At 43.3% G+C, this 13,881-nt stretch overlaps 8 protein-coding genes across 8 annotated transcripts; 5 read left to right on the top strand and 3 right to left on the bottom strand.

Moving 5' to 3' along the window:
- Positions 1 to 163: 163 nt before the first annotated feature.
- GLAREA_03470 (uncharacterized protein) lies at positions 164 to 667 on the bottom strand (the record flags this gene model as incomplete). Its single annotated transcript, XM_008083723.1, has 1 exon — positions 164 to 667. The coding sequence occupies one exon, from the start codon at positions 665 to 667 to the stop codon at positions 164 to 166; it is 504 nt and encodes a 167-aa protein (XP_008081914.1).
- Positions 668 to 4,437: 3,770 nt separating this feature from the next.
- On the top strand, positions 4,438 to 5,211 carry GLAREA_03469 (uncharacterized protein; the record flags this gene model as incomplete). Its single annotated transcript, XM_008083722.1, has 1 exon — positions 4,438 to 5,211. One exon carries the CDS (start codon positions 4,438 to 4,440, stop codon positions 5,209 to 5,211), a length of 774 nt encoding a protein of 257 aa, XP_008081913.1.
- A 775-nt stretch (positions 5,212 to 5,986) lies between these two features.
- Positions 5,987 to 6,723, top strand: GLAREA_03468 (uncharacterized protein; the record flags this gene model as incomplete). Its single annotated transcript, XM_008083721.1, has 2 exons — positions 5,987 to 6,319; positions 6,367 to 6,723. 2 exons carry the CDS (start codon positions 5,987 to 5,989, stop codon positions 6,721 to 6,723), a joined length of 690 nt encoding a protein of 229 aa, XP_008081912.1.
- An 866-nt stretch (positions 6,724 to 7,589) lies between these two features.
- Positions 7,590 to 8,069, top strand: GLAREA_03467 (uncharacterized protein; the record flags this gene model as incomplete). Its single annotated transcript, XM_008083720.1, has 1 exon — positions 7,590 to 8,069. One exon carries the CDS (start codon positions 7,590 to 7,592, stop codon positions 8,067 to 8,069), a length of 480 nt encoding a protein of 159 aa, XP_008081911.1.
- A 769-nt stretch (positions 8,070 to 8,838) lies between these two features.
- GLAREA_03466 (uncharacterized protein) lies at positions 8,839 to 9,393 on the top strand (the record flags this gene model as incomplete). The annotated part of the gene is made up of 1 exon (XM_008083719.1): positions 8,839 to 9,393. One exon carries the CDS (start codon positions 8,839 to 8,841, stop codon positions 9,391 to 9,393), a length of 555 nt encoding a protein of 184 aa, XP_008081910.1.
- A 921-nt stretch (positions 9,394 to 10,314) lies between these two features.
- GLAREA_03465 (uncharacterized protein) lies at positions 10,315 to 11,622 on the bottom strand (the record flags this gene model as incomplete). The annotated part of the gene is made up of 3 exons (XM_008083718.1): positions 10,315 to 10,578; positions 10,626 to 10,732; positions 10,806 to 11,622. 3 exons carry the CDS (start codon positions 11,620 to 11,622, stop codon positions 10,315 to 10,317), a joined length of 1,188 nt encoding a protein of 395 aa, XP_008081909.1.
- Positions 11,623 to 12,155: 533 nt separating this feature from the next.
- GLAREA_03464 (uncharacterized protein) lies at positions 12,156 to 12,317 on the bottom strand (the record flags this gene model as incomplete). Its single annotated transcript, XM_008083717.1, has 1 exon — positions 12,156 to 12,317. The coding sequence occupies one exon, from the start codon at positions 12,315 to 12,317 to the stop codon at positions 12,156 to 12,158; it is 162 nt and encodes a 53-aa protein (XP_008081908.1).
- Positions 12,318 to 12,636: 319 nt separating this feature from the next.
- GLAREA_03463 (uncharacterized protein) lies at positions 12,637 to 13,877 on the top strand (the record flags this gene model as incomplete). The annotated part of the gene is made up of 3 exons (XM_008083716.1): positions 12,637 to 13,065; positions 13,114 to 13,809; positions 13,860 to 13,877. 3 exons carry the CDS (start codon positions 12,637 to 12,639, stop codon positions 13,875 to 13,877), a joined length of 1,143 nt encoding a protein of 380 aa, XP_008081907.1.
- Positions 13,878 to 13,881: the final 4 nt, after the last annotated feature.

Genomic DNA, 13,881 nt, shown 5'->3' with positions numbered 1-13,881 from the left:
CACAATATCTTCCAGTATTACTCATAACGCCATACAGAAAATTCTTCAAAGCAATCTGCTGGAACCAGGTTATTATGGTATTTTGGTTGTGGATAATGCGACAAACCTCATTTTTGAAAGATTCCTTCATTACTACCATACAGCGAAGATCAATAGCTTTCTGCTACACATGAAGAGTTGAAAAGAACCGCTTTGCACGACTGCTATCTTCAGAGCTCTCGCCTGTACCCCGTGTGAATGAGACAAAAATACGAGTGGTAGACGAATCTTGTAGGTCAATCTCTTTATGACCCAATTGTGTAGGATCCGGGATAATCAAGATGATCTCCCTTTTTGGAAAAGCACTCCCTGACCTTGCTTCAATAATCTTCTCGTTATATTTTGGGAACACGCTGATGCGAATAATTTCAACATTCGGGTCTGTTTGGGGCTGGAGAGAAGGTGAATTATAGTGCTCCTGAATCATGTCTTGAACACGTTTCTCGAAAGCCGGGGCGTAGAATTCGTCTTGAGATTTGATGTATATGTGCTCGCTCCAGTTCTCTAGCTCGTTCCACTCGTGCTCAAAGTGTAAGAGATACTCGAATCCTAAATACTCAAAAGCCGTTGGAGATGACGACGGGGAATCTAGTTGAATGGCGTCATTTGCTGAATCTCCATCTGGCATTGTTGCTCGTGATCAAAGTCGGTTCGGCTTGGTGGGGTATGGTATCGTTTGGCAATATGATTTGAAAGTGTATTATATCTGGGAATCTTTCTGGTACTGAGGGCCGGGATCTTTCAAGATATGATTTCGATATGCAAACATGAAATTTCAAGTTTTTTATATAAGATCGAAAGGTACAATCACGGATATTGAAAATGATGAACAAGTAGACTTTGAGCCAATCTTTCAAGTCTAGGTGAATGCATTGATTAAATATCCAATGTAAATAATCATACATGACAGATGATTACGTGACATTCAAATTCTATCCCTTGACAAGACTTCTTGATTGCTAGCGTTCATCTCCAAATTTGAGGTGAAACGTTCGTCAGTTAAGAGGCCTTGAGTTTTCGTTATTCACCCAATTACTCTTGGCCACCGCTTAAAAAGCGCTCAAAGCTCCCTGTCGTGCCACACTAACGCGACCCTAATTGAGTCCCATTCTCCGTTCTTTTTCATAGTGGATGGTAATTCCGTGAAACTTTGGATGACGAGAAATGGCCTGAATCAGCGTATTCCCAGCTGTATTGTCTTCCACTGGAATATCCGCGTAGTGATCCCAGTCCGCTCTGACTCTATTAAGTATATATGGTTCATTTCTGCCTTCCTGAAATTTGTCTCGTATTACATTCTTTATGGTATGGTGGAAGGAGTTTTGGAGATTGTCAATTCGTAAACCGGTGAACCAATAAAAGTTTCTGTTGCTGTCGAAGAGACGGACGAAGGTATATTGTGGGATAGTTGCCGCCATTGGATATTCGGGATTTGATAGTACAGCAAGAGAGAGCTGCTCTCTGGAACAAGTGGTTTGATTCTATGTCGAGGCTTTTGTGCGGACCAAGACAAGGTTGATTAACGGTGGGTTGGATTGTCTGACTGAGGGAATGTCTGCTTAAGTACATTTCTTGATCAAACTCTGCATTAGTGCTGTTAAGATCAAGTTGCAATAAAACGAGATGTCTGCATGTTTTAAGTTTGATATTTGGGGTTATAACACCGAGCAAACTGTCTCATTTGTCAGATTTGATATTTTCTCTACTAGGTAAGAGAGTGTGAGAATTTCAGGACACAAACTATACACTCTTCGTTTTTGAAGCACTAACCAGACATGTAATTGTCAGGTATTCGGGGTAATGTTCGTACTTTTGGGTTCTGGGTTTTCTGACAGGGTCACTTTGAAGTTGCTTATTTCCTCAGATATCATAAATGCACCCCAAGGTCATTTCATAGAAGACAACGAGTAACTTCAACACCCTGCCAGCCGAGCTATATAAACATATTTAACTAGATGGTAGGATTCGATTCAAAGCAAAAGTTCTTGCTGTGTAAGTGGTGAATTGTTAATTTGTTTGGTAATTCAAAACACTGGTACTTCAAGGGGAGAATTCTCAATAACCAATTCCAGAATATCATACTAACGCGAACATACTCTGGTTACTGGTAGCTTAGTGTCTTATTTTACATTCTGGTGGTTACTCTTGTTTTCCTTTCTGTCATCTCATACATCACTGTTGAAGTTTGGGTAGGTGTCGATAGTCTTACTTTGCCAGAACAAATTCGCGTGAAGGTGAATTCAATTGTCCAATTGGATAGAGACAAAGAAGACTTAATTCTCTGAACTTAGTCTTGGTGGAATCATATTGAGTATCTTTTGAAATGGTGATTGATTTGAAACTGATATTATGATCAGATGATGTTAAAGTATGAAATCGACAACTTATCTCTAAACCTTTCGAATTTGGAAAGACTTCTTTCACACGATTGACTGCCCTATGTTTGGCAGTTTGCCAAAATCAATATATCCAGAAAACTGTCAACAAACAGCGAAAGTAATCCAAAATAGGACTCATGTCGCCTGTCATTCACCCGCGTCAAAATGACATATGTCGAGACATTCAAAACTCATGAATGAGAACACTTCATGATTAATACCACTAATAAGAATCTGCGTCTTTGATCATACATCTTTAATCGGACAAGCTTTTCTATATTTTTTCAGTGTTACGGAGAATATCAACAACTTTAGATCGAGACGCAAAGACGGGTCCTCATGGCAAACCGCAATCCATCATACAGCCCCCGCTTCAGTCCGAGACACAACAGTTCTCCGACTGCGCTTCATTTATCCCTCAGCATTCCTCACAGCTCACCACCGCCTCCAAGAGCTCAGATTCCCATCCAAATCCGTATTCTCCCAACGGCATCCACCGAGACTACTTACTCTCTCGGATCGCTCACCATATCCGTCCCTCATCCACCACCATCCTATCGTTATTACCCAGAAGTATCAACCTATCACTTTTCGAGATTAAATACAGAAATTGGTGTCGCAATATCGAGCCATTTACGAGCTTTAGGCCATGGAGAATTGTTGAATAATACAGTACATTTATATGTGATTTGGGATGGTGAGGAAGGGGCTGAGATACTGAAGGAGGCAAGTGATATGATCCATGTCTTACAAAGGATGAGTGACAGGGGTTGGAAAGATGGATTTAGAGTTGTGATTTGTCGTGGGCTAAAGGAGAGACCCGTGAGAGACAGTAATTGGATGTTGGAAAAGGCTTTGGAAAGCAGGGGATTAGAGAAGTTGCAGAAGGAGAAAGCGACGTCGGGTGCCGACAGCGGAAGCCAAATATCACAAGAGAGGAAACAGTGTATATTGAAGAGATGGGCGAGCGTAATGTGCTGAAACAGAAACCTCTGGTTTTGAATTCGATCTGCACCAATCTGAAGATAATAACAATAGCACAGGAATCGTGATGAAAATCAAAGGCTAGTGTTTTTGGCATGGATAGTAGTATATAACAGTTCTGTATATTACTTTGGGTATTTGGAATACGTCAAGTTCCACAGAAACTAATACATCGTCAACATTGACTACAATTCATTTGTCCCTTGCCAAGATTGTTATGTGTCGAATTTCATGAAAAAACGAGGATCTACACCTTTACTGTCTTACTAAAACTAATCTAAGCTTTGACAATCAATGGAACTAAACGATTTTGTCATTACACTAAGGTTCTAAGTTAAGTCTTCTTCCGCTTATTTATTTCTTGAAAGAAGAAGAAAGAAAACCAGAGAAATTCAATTCGGTAGCTAAATCATGAGCCACGTGAACCCTTAGATTGTAAATATTGACTGGGGGAAAACCCTACTCTCCAGTAATTCAAAGCACTTGTTTTGATCTTTGTGAGTATCTAAGTATTTGACTCGGTGGTTTCACGAAAGCCTGTATCACAATTCTTCAGAGCATTCATTCTGATCTTATGAGTATCTACACTTTTGACTGGGTTTGGCCCAGGAAATTTGATGCGCCCTGGTAAATTACAAAGCATGATCAAGATTCACAAGCAGGACCAGATACAGCTACCCAACAGTCAGGGAGAACCATTTCATGGCTTTGTCATTCGTTTTAAATAGATATCTAGATAATGCAAAAAAGAGTACGAATCACTAAACTCTCATGAGTACACATGGATGGTAGACGGCCCCCGTGACGGACAACCAGCCGACTGAATCTGTTCAAGACCTCAATAAAAAGAATATTCACAATAGTAGTCGAGCTGTTTGAATAAATCTTTAAGTATGAATATACAATTTCCAGATTTGCAAAAAAAAGTATAAAAGGAGCAGTTATCGCTTTAATCTATGCCTCTATCTTAAAGTTTAATTTATTCCAAAGACTAGAACAACTACCCCACAACATATTAAAGGCCAAAACAACCAGAATGTCTAACAAGAAAGAGTCTAACAAGAAGGAGTCGAACAACACGGACGAGTTGTTCATTCCAATTTGGATTACTACCAATTCCGTCAGACCCTTCGATGAGGAAACCTCTCCGTGGATTCGATACTCCTCCAATTTTGGTCTGTTTGGCGAAAATGGCAAACAACTGGCAACGTTTAAAGAATGTATCGATAGGGATCTCTATCGAACGAACTATCATAAGAAGTACGAGAAAGATCGCTTCGATCCTACAGAGCACGAGGAAAGTGGTTGGAAAGTGAAAGACGTATATGGGATTCAGCGTCGAGAAGGGACGTCGACGAGGACCATTTTACTAGACACCGAGTCAAAATTCAAATCGGAAGCCAACAAGATGATAGCGCGCCACAAAAGAGGTTCCAAGGAAGATACAGTTGGGACATACCTGATAGTTGTCGTGGATGTCGATACCGTCCTGGATAGTAACAACTCTGCTTCCTCGTCAGCATTGCCGCAAGCTGAGAAAACGATCTTTTGGTCTATGGAAGAAGATGATGCACTGTGTCTTTTGGCAGCATCTTATATTAAACGCAGTAAGAAATCTACTATTGGTTTATCGGGGTGGCAAGAAATTTCAGACCTGCTGGAAGCGAAAAACTTTGAATCACTGCGAACCCCAAAAGCGTGTAAAGGCCGCTGGGATAGAGCACACAACCGCCACCTTTACCTTGCTGGCATTCGAGATATGGGTTCCGAGGTTAGTGCCCAGGGTAGTACATGGTGTCTTTTAATGTAAATTTGGGGGTTTAGGATATTTCGAAATCAAACGAATCGACACGTTTATAATGGGTGGAACCCAAACTTTTCTTCAAACGGGTTTCTTTGGTCATACCTCATTAGTAAATTTCATATTTAAAGTCTAGATGACTACATATAAGCTATGCATGGAGAGTTTGTGGAACGGGGCTATCTTGTTGATGCTTTCTGGTTACCATAGAAGATGTTATCCCGTCTATGACATACTGGCAGGGACTAAGGGAGTGGTTAGATAGAAACACATTTCGATTTAGTGACTAAACAAGAAGTTTTATTAACTATATGAGCTTTAGCTGAATACTGGGTGATCATATTTTCTCCCCTAAAAGTATTGCTCTGGAATTTTAAAAGAAGAGATATACTCTTGTGGTTGTGAAAGATGTTTGCAAAACTTTCTTTGAACAAACATTTGACTTTGATGAATGAGGAAGCCCTACCGACAGTAATTGCATAACTCACAATGCTTTACAGTAGAATAATGCTGTGACAAAGATAGACACCATCTGTGCATCCCTACCTTTGCATATACGTGTCTCAATCAGTGTCATGCCATCTTAATATCTTATTAATCATATCTTTGACCTTGCTCAAGCAAACCCCACAAACATAGGCAATCTTTGCCAATGATATTGTTCACTTATGACAATCTAGTCCCTGATCCTGCAAGAAAAGTATAAAAGAAAGTAAAAGAGTCGTGGAGCCATACCTAGGTACTTCTTCCCACAATATGACTTTCCTTGAAACTCAACACAACTATGTCACAGCACAGTGGAGACGAACGCGACAATATAGATGACGGGAGCATTCCAGTCTGGATCAGTACAGATTCTTCGACTTTTCCAGATCAAGAAAAGTCTCCGTGGCATCAATACTCTTATTATCCCCCTGGGAGTCTGAGTAATGACCAATTGGCATTATTCAAGCAGCGCACTGATCGTGATCTTTCATCATCCAGCGAAAGTTACCCAGCTGGATGGTTCCATCCTGAACATTTTGACTTCATATGGAAACTGAAGAAGGTTTCGGCAGTGTGTGGGGAAAATTGGCTTCCTACCTTACTAGACACCGACGAAAAGTTCAGATCTGCAGTTACGACGATTGAAGAGGAAAATTTAGAAGATGATAACACTGGAAGACTTTTGTCGTCGTTGTGCCTACCGATGAAGTTCAGGAGAACTACAAACCTGCTTCCTTATCGCCACAACGAAGTAAAAAGAATAAGGGTTGGAGTGAAGAAGAGGACCAAGTATTCCTCCTTTTGGTGAAGGATCAACTCGCACTGCGAAACCAGAAGCCAAGTCTATCCCTGTATGGTAGGAAAATGTGGGCAAACATATTCGACCAACTGGAAAAGAAGAAGGTCGAACCACCGCGAACTATGAATGCATGCAAGATCCACTGGAGCAAAAACGAAAGAAAGATGTTCAATCTGGATGTACGCAAACCAAAGTCTGAGAGCTCTTCTTTGACTACGTCGGTCCACGGAAAATGAGAAAAGGAAGGAATTGTACTGTAATCGCGACGGAAGTTATCAAATCACCCGCAAAATATGTTTTCCAAAATGACAAGTACTATTAGGTACTTGGAAAGAAAAGGCAAGATTGTTTGAGGAATTCAGATGAATAATAGATTATAGATGTATACTAGATTCTTTCTTATGTTAATTAAACACAATTACTTAGGTGAAGGAGATAATATGAAACGATATTGAGAATAATGTACTTGTCATATTAAAAAGTGAATGAGGGCAAATTTTCGAGAACAAGTTCCAATCAGCAGTGATCCAGAGACTCTGCATGATACGTGAATTAGGGGCCATATAAATGACTCAAAGTGGATTGTGAAGGACATGAAAAAAGAGGTACCCGTTGTATTATGGAATTCGAGAGAAGCTTGGTAGAGTCTGCGATGTATAGATATCTGTCAAATGGCTTGAGTTCAACTTTCTGAATCAAGCTCCTAGGCGGTATATTCAGAAACTTCTAGTCCATGAATCGTCGCTTAATCACAATGGTCTCAAATTGACAAAGTCTTTCGTTCAATTTGTCATTTGATATAAGAACTAAAATGATCGAGACAAATTTCAACCGCGGCAATTGTTTGGTGTGTGTCACTAATAGAGGGAAACTCTTCTTGTGACTGAATGGGTTGACCAGTCAAGATTGACGAGCAAACGACCATAACGCGAGAAATTCTAAATTCACGATAATTCGAAAGTCCATGATAAAATGAATCAATCATGAGTGTGACACTGCTTATAAAGAACTAAAAGCCTCGAATAGCAGCAGCGTCATTTCGCGAAGAACATACCTAATTAACTGACAACTATCATCAACGCTCGCCACACATCTCTACACAATGAGTCAAAATCTCCCTACTATCATCGAAATTAAACTAGCAGTATTCACCACCGCAGATAGCGTCAAATCCGGGGACCTAATTCCAGGAATCCCTTTACGCAGACAACCCATAATAAACGTCTTCCAACGTACTCTCCAAATCCCCTTTTATTACGCACTCAAAAATTATCATCGAAGGAACATTTCGAATTGGGTGCGCACTCGTTCGAATCAGCTGAAGTCGGAAAATGCAAAGCTTAGGGATAACTTTTGGAAAACTAAGAATGTGTACTGGATGGAAGATGGCAGCGAAGATACGATACCTGTGATTATGAACGATGATAAGCAGTTCAGGCAGGCTCTGGAGTGTTTGGGTAGACGGGGTAATGGGGTGTTTTTGGCTACTCTTGTTCCTGATCTTTCGGGGCGGGATAGCGGTGATGTGTCAATGAGTGTAGAGCAGGGGTCTGATGTAGCAGAGATTGATGATTTGATCTAGAGTTCTTCTGATATCAAGTCTATTTAAAGTATTCAAGAAACTGAATTCAGAAGGGGAAATTAGGATAACAAATAAGGACTACGATTATTCTTCCGGGCACTTATCAAAGCAGCGCATGGAATTATTTGAAAGAAATGCGATAGCGCTCGGAGTATATCACATATTTCTGCGGAGTACACAGATACTACAAGAGCGCTTCGAGGTACCAAGTATCAAGTATCGATGGATGCGATTTAGTCGAATCCCATTCCTCAACGCCGCCTAAACCCACATATTATTCATCTTCACACAGGATCCACATGACACCTCGTGAACTACTAATTTTACAACTGGCAATATCCATCATCGTGACGCTCAAGGGAAAATCAAAAGTAGAACTTGTCCTCAGTCATGAGATAACCATTCCGCTGACCAATTTCAATGGCCTGTTGATAGGATACATGATTCATAGAGTGGCTAAGAAAAGCGAACTCCGAGCATATTCTAGATTGTCCAATTAGTCACAACGCTCAGCAATTGATTCGTCTTGCTATCAGAGGCACAATCATCCTATGCCTAATGATCGTACATTCAGGAGTCATGGCAAACAGAAGTGATGCCTGCAATCTAGTAGTCATGATAATTCGGAACTTTATGACTAGAGACTAAGAGGATCAATCGTGAGGTCTAAACTATTATATAAAGAGTTGAAACTTCCGAATAAAAGCGTCTTCAAACCGAAAAGAATCAAGCAACTCCTAGTTACCTCCAAACTCGATCGTTCGGCAAAATGGATCTAAATAATCGACTAGTAATCAAAATCGAAGTAGACATACTCGTCACCAAAACCTACGTAGAACCAGGGCAACTACATCCCGAATGTCCTCTGCGTGCTCAGCCCGTTACCACTGTCTTCCATTTAACTCGACACGATCCAATCCTCGCACTCGAAGACCTCTACCTACACGATTTCCTAGACTGGGTGCAAGAAAACGCAAACGACAAACGCTCTGAAATTGCCAACCGACACCCGCGCGTTAGAGATCATACCTGGCGCGCTAAGAACTTGTATTGGATTGAAGATGCGAATGAAGATATGATACCCGTGCTCGTACAGGATGAAACGCGGTTTAACATCGCGCTGGATACTTTGGGTGTTGCTGATACACGAAATAAGGGGGTTTTTCTCGTTACGATTGTTGAGGATGATGATGGTGAGGGTAACGGTGATCATGCCTCAACGACTGCGGGGCGGGGATCTGATGGAGGGGAGACTTCACCTGGGACGAAGGCTGGCGTAAAGTGTAAGGTTAATGGAAATGGGAAGGGAAAGAAAGAAGAGTAGAGTGATATCGGAGCTGGCTTCGAATAAACGAGGGTGGCTTGATTTGAATCTCGTGATACCAGGAACGAGCCGAGATTAGTCGGAGAGCATGTAGATATAAAAAAATCAAAGCGAGGGGACTGCTCTAAAACAACGCTGAGTGTTTTTATGGAATTTGAATTTCTCCTTGCTATCTCAAAATAGAAAATATTGTTCTTTACACAAATCACAGCGACACAGTAGGCTTAAAAATTTAGGTATAGAAACAGAGTCAAAACATCTCAAGGTGTTCCAAGAGATCTCCCCATTTGTAGAAATTCGAGAGCAGATAAAGCCTCGGCATAGAGTGTGTACTCAGAACATAGGGCGATTCTGTGGAACAAAGGTAGAATGCATGCAGTAAGGAAAAGATTCTCTGAGACCAGCCCATGGAAATAAATTACAAAGCTCAAGATCACAAACTACTTCTGCCGTTAAAGAACCCAGCAGCATAACCTATCTAATGACCTACACTTCAGTAATATGTTTCCAAGATCAAGAATACCACGAGTGGCCAAAAATGATAACCATGTTCAAAATGAGTCTAATCGCTCATAGCGTAATTGCTCACTTACAGAGAATGGCCTTTACAGATTGGAGCCATTGATTTTAGTAAAGAAAAAGCAAAGCTTGTCTAATTGAAAGACGAAAGCAGTCTATACGCCTTGATTCAGATTATCCAGGGACGTTTGCCGTCAGGCAACAGAACGAATTTAAACATCAAAGCGAAACCGAACAGTTGGATGTACTAATCAAGAGTAGGTGAAACTCACGTATATGGCACTCGCCTGACGTTCAATACGTTGATTTTGTAGATAGAAGCTTCATCAAAGGTGCCTCAGAAAAGTACATCGAGACGCACTCTACGCGCCACAAAACTTTTACTTCCCTACCGCCAGCCACCTAAGAGACCTCCTGAATAAGCTTCCCGCCCATCCCACTCGGCTTGACAGAATTCTTAAACACATCTCCAACCGGACCCTCAAGCCATTCCTCTGGTACGCCAATGCGGTTACCATCCTTATTACTGACCCATCTGACGAATAGCGGATTGACTTTCTGTGGTTCTCCGTCTGGTGTGGCTTCGCCTGTGATGCCGTTGAGATCTTTCCGGCGGGCGTTCGTTTTTGGAGCTTGCTTTTTGAGAAGTTTGTTGATGGTTTCCATCTAATTAGGTGTCAGTAGATTGATTTACACCACTTGAGGGTCCATACCTTTTCTTCTTCATTTCGCTTCTCGCTCAGATTCTTCCGTCGTCGAGCCATCTCAGCTCGTCGCATGGCATGTTCTTCTGCTGTGAGATGCTTCTTGGTTTGGACTTCTATTAAATTCTTAGCCATTATATCGACACAAATATTGGATTAACTTGCCATCGGGCAATGCCAGTAGATGACCACTTCCACCTTCCTCGAGTGCGGCTCGTTGTCTCTTGGTCAACTTGCTCAAATCAGGCGTTGAGCCACGGCTACCACCACCAGGCGTGTCATCGTCGCTGTCGAGCTCTTGGTCTTCTTCCGGCTCTTCGATGTCTTCGTCCTCTCCTTCAGCATCTTCCTCGTTACCAGTTTGCATGGCTTCTTCTTCCTCGACCTCCTCGCCAATATCACTATCAAGCTCACTCAACTCTTCGTCGTCGTCGCTGCCCATCTCGACTTCTTTTTGCTCAACAGTCTTGGTATCAACTTTTGTTGGCGGCTTTGCAACAATGGTTTGCTTTCCATTTTGAGCTTTGGATATTTTAATGACCGGTGGAGGAGGTGGAATATCCATATCGACATCACCATCCGCATCTTCGTCTCCCAATCCGTCGTCCTCAGCATCCATATCCTCGTCTTCTTCGACTTCCTCGTCCTCACCTTCAGCATCCTCATCAGCTGCATCTTCCATTTCTTCATCTTCCTCCTCACTGTCTGACGGTACGACATAGCTTTTCCTCACATTTCGTGATCTGGGGCCATCCAAGATTTCTGCGCCTGATAGGCCTTCCTTAGCTGCAAGTGTCACGGTCTGGCTGAGCGGACTTGATCGTACAGCTTCTCGGAGTTTACTAGAAGAAAGTTTCACGGTTAGATTTCCACGTGAGACGGTCGCACTGGGTGTATTCTCGGAGGCCTTGCGACTGGGTCGCGACGACACTCTATCGTAGGCATTATCAGCAATTGATTCCTTGGCCTTGACGGCTGCCGACCGCTGACTGCGACGAGCTGACATGATGAAAGCCGAGGTTTTCTGAGCGGTTGAAGTCGCAAGATGAAATTGTCGTCGCGACACCCAGATTCAAGTCGAAATACAAAAATATGGAAAGGAGATCTGGTGATTCAGAATTGGGGTGGGGGGTTATCGGGAAGGCGCACCGCCTCGATCCCAAACCCGTGATGTGGTGGGTTGCGATGGCAAACAAACGCAGCTGCGCGAAGATCCAAGAACGAAAGAACAGCGAACTCTCGGTGTTGGTGAGATGATTCGCTTGGCAAGGGCAAATGATAATGTTCTTCGCGCTTCTATCGCCGTTCAGCTTGCCTTGTCTGCGCCCTTCCACGCGTTTGTTTTCATCCAACCAACACAACGTGCGGGATATGTGCTCATCTCGATTCGCCGGAATGATGTGGTCGAGATATAAAAGGGTCTCAACCCATCAATTCTTGTCTTACGCACGCTCGACGGGGATTAACAAGCGCCAGCCTCCACTGCATCTAAGCTCTATATTTTCCTCTTTCCTCTCATTCACAAAAAATCAAAACACATTATGGAATCGGCGAGACATACTTGGTTTTCTTGTCAACAGCAGCAGGAGCGGATTTAGATTTCGACCCAGCCCAATTGTATTCTCCCTGGTCCTCCGAACCTTCGGAGTCTGTACTGAGTCTTCTGGCCTTCTTACTGGCCCGTTCCCCTTTGCCGGACATGGTGAATTGTAGATCTGGGAAACGTCCAGATATTGGCGCTTTATGGTGCCTGTATACTAGATTGGCTAGGATTGATGAAAATAGAGACAGCGGTAATGTCGTCAAGTAATACCAAATTTCCGGCGCACTTTGGCAATTGATGGCTGTGATGGCACCTTGGCACTAATCAACTGTAGAGGCAGGATTATAAGAGCGAAACGTATATCCGAATTATGAGGCAATAGATGATTGAAGCTTTTGATACATAGAAAGAGCCACTGTGGATTGCAAACGTGACAGACGACCGTCGACGATTTAGTGGGGCGAGCTTTACTAGCCAATGGGTCGTCTAGCATGCAATTATGTCAGCCACAGTTCCCAGCCTCGGCATGTGAAGCTCAATGCCGACGACAACCCAAACAATAATGCGCCCATCAAGATTGCAACTCCACCAAACAAAACCAAAATGAGCGATTCAGAATCTGGGGAGCAGAAGGGTGGCGTGCCATCATGGCAGAGAGTTACAGCACAAAAGCCTTTACAGGAGGAAGATAAACCGAAGTCGAAAACAGATCCGACGAGCACAGCACCAATGCTAGCACAAGCAAGGAAATTTCTAGAGGACGAGGAAGTGAAGGATGCGCCGACAGACAAGAAGATCGCCTTTCTGGAAAGCAAAGGAGTAAGGAGTGAGGATGTACAGGAATTACTGGGGATATCAAGAAACCTAGAAGCTAGTAATACAACACCACCCATGGAAGATACACAGGTATTGTCCCTTACACCCCTCTATAATACTAAACTTAACAATCTACAGATCTCAAAACCGCCACCACCTCAGCCATCTCCAACACCAAGTCCGCCCCGGCAGCAACAACAAAACCATCCTCCCCTCCCCACACAACCCCCAATAATAACCTACCCCGAATTCCTCACCACCTCGCCCCGTCCAGATCCCCTCATAACCAAACCACGCCTCCTAAAAACCCTCTACGCATTCTCCTTCCTCTCCCTCCTCCTCTACGGAACATCCAACTACCTAGTCGCGCCCATGATCTCCTCCCTCACAACAGCCCGCCTCTCCCTCGCCTCAACCACCTCCACAAACCTACGCAAACTAATCGAGAAGCTCGAGAAAGCAGTCAGCACTATTCCTATCTCCTCCACCCCGCAAAAACCAGACGACTCAGAGTCCGAGCCCGAAGACCCAACAGAACTCTACCACCGCGACATCGGCATCCAAACCTCGCCTCCCTCCTCACCTACCCTCTCACCCTCCCCCACAACCCCCCTCGATTCCCAAACCACAACCCTCTCCACCCTCTCCACCTCCCTCAAATCTCTCATCACGTCCTCCGATTCCGAAGGCGAGAACAGTCGGGAATTCGAGACCACAATCGGTTACGTGAAGGAGATGCTAGAGGGGATGGCGTATGTGCAGCCGCCGACGGTGAATTACGGGTATGGCGGGTTTAGTGGGGGAGGTGCGAAGGAGGATGATGAGATTGCGAGGGTGAAGGCTGGGATTAGAGGTGTTAAGGGGGTGTTGTTGAGTGCGAAGAGTTTTCCGGGGGGTGTTAGGGGG

Source organism: Glarea lozoyensis (assembly GCF_000409485.1).
Source record: "Glarea lozoyensis ATCC 20868 chromosome Unknown GLAREA2, whole genome shotgun sequence".
In the NCBI taxonomy this organism is placed as follows: Eukaryota; Fungi; Ascomycota; class Leotiomycetes; order Helotiales; family Helotiaceae; genus Glarea; species Glarea lozoyensis.
Note: the sequence above shows the minus strand (reverse complement) of the source record. Positions and strands in the feature narration are given on the sequence as shown.